The sequence below is a fragment of the Notechis scutatus genome, chromosome 1 (assembly GCF_049901735.1).
Source record: "Notechis scutatus isolate UNSWTSFEM ecotype Mainland chromosome 1, rNotScu1.2, whole genome shotgun sequence".
Classification (NCBI taxonomy): Eukaryota; Metazoa; Chordata; class Lepidosauria; order Squamata; family Elapidae; genus Notechis; species Notechis scutatus.
In genome coordinates this window covers 95,371,844-95,384,000 of record NC_142009.1, presented here as the reverse complement: position 1 = coordinate 95,384,000, position 12,157 = coordinate 95,371,844, and the positions used below count along the sequence as shown (strand labels likewise).

General features: G+C 39.6%; 1 protein-coding gene across 2 annotated transcripts in view; it reads right to left on the bottom strand.

The window, feature by feature from the left end:
• Positions 1 to 1,563: 1,563 nt before the first annotated feature.
• ARHGAP18 (Rho GTPase activating protein 18) overlaps positions 1,564 to 12,157 on the bottom strand; it is a 105,824-nt gene continuing 95,230 nt past the window's right edge. For both annotated transcript variants that reach the window (XM_087972073.1, XM_026666093.2), the window contains exons 12-15: positions 9,396 to 9,560; positions 6,258 to 6,382; positions 4,515 to 4,576; positions 1,564 to 2,278 (exon numbers count right to left, since the gene is read on the bottom strand). In XM_087972073.1, the coding sequence (XP_087828199.1) occupies positions 2,187 to 2,278; positions 4,515 to 4,576; positions 6,258 to 6,382; positions 9,396 to 9,560 (444 nt within the window). In that variant the 3' untranslated portion in view covers positions 1,564 to 2,186. The remainder of the gene's footprint in view (positions 2,279 to 4,514; positions 4,577 to 6,257; positions 6,383 to 9,395; positions 9,561 to 12,157) is intronic.

The following is a 12,157-nucleotide window of genomic DNA, read 5'->3' as shown; positions in this document are numbered from 1 at the left end:
GAACAAAAGACCAAACCTGTATGGTCATGTATTGAACTGTGGCACACCCTCATGTGAGATCCACTTGTAGCAGGTAAATCATTGCCTGGGCTATACACGTATTGTATGTATGTTTATAAATTCTCTTAATCTCTTCAATTTAGGGTATCATTCAGTCAGCTTCATCTCTCTAGAATGAGTAACAACATATGAAAAGCAATACATTATAAGCATCAAGATTAGAATTTATAGTTCAAAGGCATTAATGTTAATATTTATCTATCTAGTACACTTCAATACCCTCCTTCTTAATAAACAAAATTTCTTAGATGAATCACAGGAAATAAATATCTTGGGCTTAAATAATATTGACCATGGAGCATGTTTTGTTTCTTAGCCAAATAGTCACACTTAAAACTTTGAATAACACTTCAAAGTGTACAATAGGAAAATAAATAGCCAGAAGAATAACTCTACATTAGGAAGAATAAATGGCCAAAATGTATTATTATAAATTTAACTTACATTAAATATAATCAGTGCAATTAGTGCCAATGTACTTAATGGTTTTTCATTTCCAATAAACTAAAACTTACAGGTTGGGAAGAGGTTTGGAGAATGTCTTAGGACTCATAGGACAAGTGCCCAACAGTTTTGTTGACAAATCCACATTTTTCACTCTTTGCTATCTGGCATTCACGAAGTATGTTGACATTATAGATAATCCTCATTTAGCAACTGCCTCATTTAGTAAACATTAATAGTTAAGACAGTAATGAAAAAGTAACTTTATGACCAATCCATGCATTTACAACTTTCATAGATCTATGCAGCAAAGGAAAGCTGAAGTAAGGTTGTTTATCACAATCATGGTTTCACTTAGTGATCACCTGATTTAACAACCAATTTGTTGGTCCCAATTGTGGTTGCTAAATGAGGACTACCTATACAAATCCCAGAATTCTTAGCCACAAATTAGATCATGAAAAGCGAAGTGAAATGAAAAGCCAGTGCACTTGGAGCATTTAAACATTCTGAGCATTCACTGAGTATTAAATTGCTAAGTGTGAATACCCAATCTTGATTGCATATTACATTTCACTTTGTCTTATGCTTATTAAACAAACATCAATGGGGTAATTATTTTCTTTAAAAAAAATGAAACTCATTAGGATTAAAAGATGGTAGATAACTCCTCACCTTTGATCAGGGGTGGGCTTCAAAAATTTTAGCAAAGGGTTCTCTGCCCGGTTGTTGGGTGGGCGTGCCCATGGTGGGCATGGCCTAGTCAACCTCCTGCACGATGGCAGGGGGGAGGTGTTTTCACCCTCCCGGGCTCCAGAGGCTCTCTGGAGGCCAGAAATGGGCCCATTTCCGGCCTTCCTGAACTTTAGGGAGGCCACGTATGCCTTGCATCCAAAACAGGCCACATGGCGACTTCTGGGAGGGGCGAGGTGGGCAGGGCCATCCAGGAGTGGGATTTGGGGATTCTCCAAACTGCACAGAATCTTAGCTAGGGGCTTTCCTGCGAACCCCCAGCAGCCCACCCCTGCCTTTAATGTACAGAAAAAAGAAGAGACACGGTTTCTTGCAATTCTTCATTTTCCTGCCATTTTTATTACTGATCTTGGGAAGTACCACCCAATAAAGAAAGCTATATCAAATCATTCACATTATGTTCAATAAATATATTCCTGGAGATAGCAAGGGCATATTGTTTCAGGTTACTGAACTAGTATAAGCAAACAAATGCTAGTTTAATGTTAATAGTGCATGTTACATCACCACCATCTCCTATGACAGAAAAGTACAATTGAAGATGCTTTGAACCAATGAAGAAATGCTTTTCTTATTTATTTATTTTTAAATACATGTATTTATTAAGAAAACTGGTGCTGGCTCTATCACGAGCAACCTGAAGAAAATATTAATCCAGTGGACCATACCAAAGGCACAGTGGTGTTTATTACAAGAACTGCAGAGTCAGTCGCTTCCAACAAAATCAGTGAGACCACAAAGCTTCCCGTCCTGTTAATTTTGCTGCAGTAGCTGTCCTTTACGTGAGAGAAGTAGAAGGCTGACTCTGTAGCACGATACTCCTCAAGCAGGGTAGCTCATCTAAGTCTCAGATGAATTCAGTGGCCTTTTATTTCACTGCATCTGAACATCACAGTGTTGCAGGAAGTCTCTGCAATAGATTCCAAACTTCAGCCATTTTTTGATTTTATAATCCATTCAGCATTTGGGTTCAGCTGATATAAGTCCTTCATGAAAGTGTCATCATCTAGGCATCGTTCACCTGTCATGGAAATGTATCATATAAGCACTTAAAATAACAAATAAGGATTTCAAGGAATGATTTTCTTAAGAGGAAATTTCACTGAAGAGGGCGGAACTTATTTCTCTCGAAGTCATAAAATCAGGCAAGACACCAACATGGACTGTAACTTCAATATCTCATGCTATACGCAAAACATTTTTATGTAATTACTAGCTGATAACCCGGCATTGCCCGGGTATTTATTTATCCCAATTCTGTATTAGACAGGAAAATCTTGTAATTGGGACTCACGCTGTTGTACAGTGCAGTGTCGCAAGTCTTCTATTCCTCTCCTTGGGAGTTTCTTGTCTATGCTGGTGTTTCATTTTTTTTATTGCATTTGGCCAATCACCTGACGTTTCCTTGGAGGGGTAAGAGGGAGCCCCCTTGTGGACTACTGTGAAGCCATTACAGTAGAAGCCATTTTAAGGTACGCACACACCCCGAGAGGTGTTAGGGGGTGTCTTACCCCAACAATATTCATTTCCAGAGGGTAAGTCATCTGTGTACCAAGTTTGGATGAAATTGCTCAAGTCGTTCCAGAGTTATGCTGGTGCGCACACACATACACACACACACACACATACATACACACACACACACACACACACACACATATATTCCACTTTTAAGGGATGCTTAACTCTGGCTGATATTCCTGCCTGATTCTGAAATGGAAGCATTTAAGTAACTGTTTGCTCTCATCACAAGTCACTTTGCTATATCCGGAGAATTGCCATAACTACACCAGCCCCTAATCACCTTTGGAAAACAATTGTGCCATGTTCAATATTCCTCAATCAGTGGACTGGGAATCTCTCCTTCACCTTCTATGCATGCTTTCTCCAGATGGTAGCTATGCATAATCGTCCCTGTTTACCCCATTGTCCCTGAGCTAAAACTATTTGCTCATGGAAGCAGATTCTAATCTGATTCTAATTTCTTCCCTGCTGAATAATACAGTAACTGAAAATAAAATTCAACAAGTCTTTTTTTTTAAACATAGTGCAATGTTCAAACAGGGTCCTTGCTGGGGATAGATCCTTAAAGGTAAAGGTTCTCCTCACACATATGTGCTAGTGGTTTCTGGCACTAGGGTGCAGTGTTCATCTCTGTTACAAAGCCGAAGAGCCAGTGCTGTCCGAAGACGTCTCCGTGGTCATGTGGCCGGCATGACTAAATGCCAAAGGCACATGGAACGCTGTTACATTCCCACCAAAGTGGTTCCTATTTTTCTACTTGCATTTTTACATGCCTTCGAACTGCTAGGTTGGCAGAAGCTGGGACAACGCGCAACTCCATTACGTGGTGCTAGGGATTCGAACCGCCAAACTGCCAACATTTCTGATCGACAAGCTCAGTGTCTTAGCCACTAAGTCACCAGCATTTGGCCTTATCCACCTCTGAACAAGGTCATGTGACAAACTACAACAGCTTGTTGTAGTTTCCACTCCCACAGGCCCATCTCTCTGGAAGCAGCTAATATCATGGACAAGATTAAAGTTGTGCGATCATATATAAGTAGTCCTCGACTTACAACTGTTCATTTAGTGACCATTCTAAGTTACAATAACACTTTAAAAAGGTGACTTATGATCCTTTTTCACACTTAAGACCGTTGCAGCATCTCTATGGTCACGTGATCAAAATTCAGCTGCTTGGCAACTGACTCAAATTTATGACAGCTGCAGTGCCCCAGGGTCAGGTGATCAGCTGTTCTGACAAGCAACGTCAATTGGAAAGCCAGATTCACTTAACAACCATGTTCCAAACTACAGTGATTCACTTAACAACTGTGGCAAGAAAGGTCATAAAATGGGGCAAACTCCCTTAATAAATGTTTCACTCAGCAACAGAATGGCCTTCATTGTGGTCGTAAGTCAAGGACTATATGTACTATTATTTAACTGTTTATGTGTCCATCAAGAAAAAAGTTTTAGTGTGGCTCTTAACAGGTTTAATTTCCACAGAGAGTTGATAGGAAAGCATATAATTTCTTGAATATTAAGGGAGAGGATCTAACAGTAAAAACAATTTTGCCCCTGCCCCAAATGTATTGAAGTAGAACTGAGATAGCAGCATATCAGGAATGCTTCATTTTGAATGCTTGCACTGAGTAGGGTGTCACTTATGTCTCAACGATTCTAAATAATCTGATAAGGAAAATAAACCACCTAGTTTGACAGTCGTAATTAAGCAGAGTTACCAGCCTTACCAATATTTCCTCCTACTTCATGTAAAAACAGCTCTTCTTTCTTCAAACCTTGTACAGTTCCACTGGCAAAATAAAAGTTAAGAAAATGATCAGCCATTATCCCAAATAACCTCCAACTGAAAGCTACTAGTGTGCACCAGAAAATGGCCTGCTGGCTCAGAGTTTGCAAGTGCACTAAAATTATTTTTTCCCATCTGTTAACTTTCTGCAATAACATACCACACTTGAATGATTATGGGAAAAGAAGCTGTTTGCTACCTTGAATTACAAGAGAGGAAAATCAGCTGGAAAAAAAAATCCATATATTCACAAAGAAGTAATTATTCTGCCCTTTTTTGGAAAAAAAAACCCAAGAAATTTTGTTGTCACCTTTTGACTGGATATCATTATTTAACATAAATGCAATTAATTTATATGCATGGTTTTTTTACATACTTTCAACATTATAGAGCATGTTCTGAAATTGTTTTTAGAAACCGAATGGGCAGATCATCTTATATACTTTCAAGTCAGGTAGACTGCCTTGTTTAATGACCTTTGAAGTTACATTAAGTGTCCCTGCAGTCACATGATTTGCAATTCGTGGGTGTATGCAACTGTCACGTGACTGTCATTTGCACATGTATAGCCAGTTTCCAAGAAGCAGACTCAATAGAGATGGCAGCAGTAAAATTGTAAGTCACAGTCATATGTCTCACTTAAAAGACCACAGGAGGTTCACTTAATGACCATGGCCGAAGTGAGGTTATAAGTCTGCCACAGGCATATGATGTCTCACTTAATGACCATGTCACTTAGCCATAGAGTTGCCAGTCCCAGTTGTGATAATTAAGCGAAAATCGCCTATAGGTCAGGCCTATCGATATACACATGCCAGATTCTATGTTAAAGCTAGCTTGGCTGCCTTGTTTTAGAAATGAAGCAGGTCACCCATTTCCATTTTACAAAACCAACAATATTTAAATCCTGCATATTTAAATCCTGGAGAGCAGACTATTATTTATACTCTTGGGAATCTTTGTAATATTTCAGGCAATGCATCTGTTTAAAGTTCTAAGAGATGCTAGAAATGAATACTGTATATTCACGAGAGCAACCTGACACCCTATGATGAAGTAACTCTTCCATAAAATAAGGAGTGTAGATCAAAAGATCCCACTGCATGTAAAGAAGAGGGAGTCAATATCCTTCTCATATTCCCCAGGAAAAAAGCAGCGGATTATTGGAGATTCCACAGTCCCCTTTAAAAGTGTGGGTATCAATGGGTCAGGGCAAGAAGGAAATTCTACAGTGGAATGTCTGGATTCAAATGCCTGTATGAACTCGTCACAAGTGAAAATTGATCCAAAGTCTGTTTTATTCTTAAAGTGTTTTTTTAAAAAAAAACATCCTTTCTATCTCAGCATCCTCTTTTCATTAATGTTATGTAGAAGAAACACCTCTGCAACACTGATGCAGTTCTTCAGCCAGGTAACATTTTAAATATAGATGAGATCCTACAACGGATACCTTCCACAGGTACTGCCAACAGCCCCCTTAGATGTACTACTGACAATACAGCTGCTGGTTAAAAAAAAAAAGTTTCTTTTTATTGATTTTCTTTTTCCCTACTCGCAAGGTCAATCATTGATCTGTTGGAGAAAATTCATTACATCTGTCCATTCCCTGCTGTGGTACAATTTAAAATTAACATTTCCTAAAATGGCGGGCTTAGTAAACAGAGAAAGGCAGACAGGCTTGTACCTTTTCTGGCTGAGGAACCTGGCAACGATATCACCAGCTTTTAGCTCTCCCGTCAGCTGAATTGCCATGGAAACTTTGGAAAGATGAGGTGCTTGAACCCTTATGACTCCCTCTGCAATATCAGCCTGCAAAGCAATAATGAAATTGGAACACAGCACCTTGCAGCTGGCTTTGAGAAGGCTTTTCCCCCAAAATCTGTGCAAAAATGAATGGGCATAATGCAAATTGAATGCTCAAATCTGGCATTTTGTCCTGTGCAAAAGCAGAAGCCATCTTGTTTCGTCACCTATGGTGCAATTTACCAAAATTCAAACCATTTGAAAAAAATTCTCTTTCAGAGCAATGGAACAAATAGGATGATGGATTTTTAACCACCAATTTAGAGGCTACATATTCAGAGCCTGCATTTGAGCTGACATATTTATATATGAATCAGATGCTGTTCTGTAATGAAGGCGGGGGTGGGTGGGGGGAGAACCCTTCATTTTAGAATCGTATACTCTTAAAAAGCATTTGTGGATCAATTTTTAATTTTCTAACCAAATGCCATTTCCCCTTCTGATAAGAGTATAATAATTCCAAAATACGAAACAATGTGCGTGATTTCAAATTTCATATTCAGAAAGAGGCTATCTTACAATCAAGTATAAAAGAAACCCTCTGTTTTAAATTTCAACGTGCCATGTAGCATTTTATACAAATGTAAGATATAGGGCATAACTCTAAAGAATCATCACATACTACTTTCATCCTGGTTTCACGTGCCAGAGTGTGAAAGCAAGCACTGGAGCAAGTATTGGCTAGGTATTTTAGTGGTTTAAAGATATAGGTAGTCTTTTGAGTTACAGCAGTAATTGGACTGGTATATCTTATTCAGAAATTCTGCTAAGGGATTAGTTATAAAGCACAATGTTGCACGATGCTTTGCTAGGCAACAGGAATCCTGGGAGTCCCCGCTGCTGTCATTAAGTAAATCCCACAGGTTGTTAGGCAAGGCCCATCCCAATCCAAGCCATTCCCTTCCAGACCTACGCTTTGTAAGGTAAGGGACTTCTTGCACTTCACAGGTGCCCCATCTGCCTATCTCTCCCCAACTCTGCCTTTTGGTCATTTGCACTCTACTGTTCCTGGCAGCCCTGCCGGCTTGATGGCCCTTCTGCCTTGCTCTCTGTCACCCAGCCAGCCCTTGCCACCCTGTACTTGCTTGCCCTGTCATCCTACCGGCCCTGCTGACCCCAGGTAGCCATCTTTTCGCCCACAGCTGAGATGCGCCAGGCCTGGTCCTGTTCTGTTTGGAGGTGGCGGCCTAGGGGAAAAGGCCTGGCACAACCCCAGCAACTGCCTTCCATAGGGCCAGGCCAGGCATTCCTCACTGGCATCAGAAGAAATAAGGCAAAGGGCAGCTAGGAGCAGCAGGGCCCACAGAGCTGAGGGGCAATGGGATGGATGGGACTTTGCACTATGGTGCTGAGGTGGCTGGCCATAACACAGGGCTTGAGGCAGTGTTTCTCAGTAGCGGTTGCACTGGGGCTGAAGTAAAGACCTTGAGGGGAGGTCCCAGCCTCTACTTCAGTCCCAGTCCCAGTACGCAGGGCGGCCAAAAGGACAGAAATGGGAGGGGGAGGGGAAGATCAGCAGGTAGCGGGGCGTTGAAGTGTTCCCAAGATTGTAAGTGCAGGCAGGTCGCCAAGTGCCAAAATTTTGACCACATGGCCACAGAGACACTGCAACAGTCATAACTTTGGAAACTGGGTGTAAGTTCCATTTGTTCAGCACTGCCATAACTTTGAACAGTCGCTGAATGAATAGTTGAGAATTACTTGTATAGGAAAACAGAAATGTTATTACAACATAGCAGAGGAGGACAGAAGACAAAATAGGTAACCACATAGGAAATTTCAAATTGTCCTTGCATTAAGGTTGAGGAATACAATAACAGAATAATAAGTTTAAAACAACACAGAAACATGCAAATTTACATTATGACCCAACATGCATTTTTCTCTTACCTGGATGGGCCAACTTGGGTTGCCAAAAGCCCTGCCTAATATGTTTTAGGAAGGCAAGAACTGAGCAAAGAGAGATGATGCAAAGGAGGTAGGACCAACATACAGATATGGAGAGTTGGGGTTTCTGCTAGATTTTCTCTTAAATTGGTAGGATTTTTGAAACAATTAAGCAAACTTTTAATAATAATGAAAGACTACCGCTGGGGGTCATAAAAGGGCTATGTAACTTGGGCTGTCGGATATCCACTCCTGCTCTGGGTCCACAGAACCAAAAATGACTATTTCCATCATAATGAATGTGGCCAGAAACACTAATTTGTTTTCAATAGGAAAAAAAAAATGCTCAGGCCCATGCAATTCTAAATGTATCCACAAGATGGCTCCAATCCACTAAGATTACAAATATACAGTTAGAAAATGTGGAATAATTGGGGGAAAAAATCTATATTCAGAAAAATAATATGCAAATATTTGGCTTGTTTTCTGTTATGCGTCATGCTAATAATATGTTGATATTTTAATAGATATCATTATCTAAAGTTATCCACATAAAAAAACAACAAAAAGTATGTATTCTAGCAACAGTTTTGATTTTTAAAGAATGGACAGCTAAAGAAAGTTGAAGTTTATTTAGAACATACAATATGTTTGCAGTGACTATATTTTAAATACTTCACACTGCTTTATTTTGGAACTGTACTAATAGTTTAATTTTTAACCCAAACAGCATGGCTGAGAAATAAAATGACTTTTTGTGTCCCAGGTAGCTGTATAATTTTTTCAGCTACAAGTAGATTATAGCAGCATTCCCCAATTTCATAACTTCTAAATGTGACAATACTGCAATTGCTCAAAATGTAAGGATTAGTTTCTCTTCTTTGTTCAGATTAGGGTGGCGATTTGAAATCTAAAAGTGTAAGGAAGTGCACAGGTAAGATTGAAAGATTTCTAAGAACAGCAACCACAATCTTAGGTAATTATCCTACAATTTACTAAAAGGAACTTCTACAGTTAAATACATGAGATACTCCAAAGAGATACAACTTCCTTTGTTCTGCAGGCTCTAATAATCCCTGTGAGTACAGCTGAAGTTGGAACTGTGGGTTTTTGTTACAAATTGTTTACTTACATCATTGCCAGTCTTTTGATCGCTGATACTTTTATCTTGCTTCTCATGTTTTTCTCGGTCATATGCCATTTTTTTCAGAAGTTTCCTCATTGCTTTGTCCTTTCGTTCCTTTTTCTGACTTTCAGCATTCTGCTTTCTTACTTGGTTCACAAGAAACGTAGGAATCTAGGCAGGCAGACAGCATGTTTTATGGCAACATTACTATTGCTCCCTTAAGACATTAGTAAACATCTGTTGGAAGCTTTCCAATAATAAAACAACTAAAAATGAACAGCAGATGCATTTATGTTCAGTACCAGTGAAGTTTCCTTTTTAAAATGAAACGTATTATTTCAGTATCGAACTGCCTTACCAGGAGTGTCAAACTCAATTTCATTGAGGGTCGCATCAGGGTTGTGTTTGACTTCCGGGGGCCGGGAGGGCATGGCCAGCTCAATGTCACTCGTGTCAGGAGCACCTGTGGTGGCCCTGGGAAGGCTGGGGGGATCCTCCTGCAGCCCTCTGCCAGTAAAAATGCAGCTTTGTTTTTGCTGGCAGAGGGCTACAGAAGGCCGTCGTGGTTGAAAACGGAGTGGCCCTCCCAGTCTCCATTTTCAGTCACAATGGCCTCCTGAAGCCTGAAAAGTTCTATTTTCGCTGGCAGAGGCACAGCGGGCTGGTCCTTTGCTTTTTCCAGGGTGGCTCCACAAGCCAGGTCTAATCACCCCATAGGCCGGATCTGGTTTGCAGGCCTTGACTTTGACACCCCTGTGCTACACATGCACTGGAATGATATATTCTATATTTAAGTACAAAGAGTTTGCCTTGGGTAGAAAACCATACTCTAGCTCAGTGGTTCTTAACCTTTTTGAAAGAATTGCCCCCTTGAGCCATTGAGAAAGTTATCATCACCCCCTCCCCCAACATAATCTCTCAATCACAACACAGGGAAATAATTCTTCAATTTATGCAAACACGTTTTTTGTTTTCTTTAAAATTGTCATCAGGACATATCGATGGAAATAATTTATTTCCAGTCTTTTTCCCATATCTCAACTGTGTGAAAAATTCTGATGCCACCCATCACTTTACTCCCAAACTTCGTGATACATGTATTTCATTATTATCTTATTTATTCAAGACACTTAAATGCAATGACCACTGAAAACAAAATTCAATTGCAAGAAAATGAAATGCCCGAAAAAAACAGTAACATTTAATGATTTAATTACAAGTGAATTTTAAGATGCAAAAAGAAATATAAAAAGGGCATAAGAAAAAACTGCAATGCAGGAACTAAGAATTTCAAGACAAAAACTCTAAAACTAAATTAAGATTCAAGGAAAATATATATTCATGCACACTGTAAAAAGGGTTTAAAAGACACAAAGAAAATTTTTACAGAAGGAAAGCAACAAAAATCAGAGCAACAAATTTAATGCCTAGACTGAAGAAATATATATATATCTACCACAAAAAGTTTACACAAAGAGCACAACAACAAAAAATTGAAACCATAAAACTGAGAAACCAAAATATAATATTGAACTGGAGTGCACTCTAAAAGAGTACAATATAAAGAGACACACAAAATGTTTTACAGAGCACAACAAGAATTCGAAAACGAAGCCGAAAACTCAAACTGGAACGTGAAATCTAATGCAAGCAAATACAATGATAAGAGCTGAGACAATTATTAATGAAGAAAATGTATGTGCACAAAAAGCAAAAAAAAAGAACATCAATGGCTGCCTTGTGCTTGGTGAGCTGATGCCAATTTCTTGATGTCTGGAACCATTTTTGTTAATCTCATTCTTAAATCGCCGCGCTCAGTGATCTTCAACATGTTCCTTGACTTAGAAAGGATCTGTTGGACGGCGTTGAAGCCCCTCTCCACTAAGTAAGTGGAAGGAAAGGCTAAAAGAAGCAACTTAACTTCCTCCCACAATATTGGGTAAGTGTTCCTCGTTTTCACCCAAAAAGCTTTGAAAATGTGATTGGGCTTCACAGTCGTATTTCAGATCTGTCAGTGGCTCTTGCAGTTTGGGATGAGGTTGTGCAAAGTCTGCTGTGAAAGGATTTAGCACCCAAGTGGGCACTTCCAGATTTATCAGATCATAGGATCTGGTTTCCATATCTTCTTTTAGTTGCTTCAGGTGGCAGCAAAAAAAGTCCAAATTTTCTGCTTGGAGTTGATGTTCATTACCACGGCTTGGGAACTGATACAGCTCCTGGCAACTCCTATTGCTTGCAAGGAGGTCCAAATAAATGAGCAGATTACTCTTTTGGCCTTAAGAAAATTGATTTTGTCTCCTTGCAGCTTTACGTTCACTTCATTCAGCTTGTCAAAAACAGCAGCGAGATAAGCTACATCCAGATGTTGAAGTTTAAGAGAACTGCTTAGACTTGGATCAATGGATTCAAGAAATTTGACTGTGTCAAAAAGTTCATGGAATCGCCACAAACGCTTTCCTTTTGAAAGCCGCCTTACTTTGGTGTGCAAAAGGAGATGTTCAAACTCCTCGTCATTTTCTTCACAAAGCTTGTGAAAAAGTTGGTTGTTCAAAGCATTCGACTTAATTTTATTCACAGCGTTAATGACATAACGTATAGACTTGTGCAAACGGCCACTCAAATTTTTTGAGACAAGGTGCTGTCTATGAACGACGCACTGGACAGTCATAATTCCAGGTACAACCGATTTTAGATGAGCTTGAAATCCACGATATGGTCCAACCATGGATGCAGCTCTGTCAGTTGCACATGCCATGACGTTTGTCAAA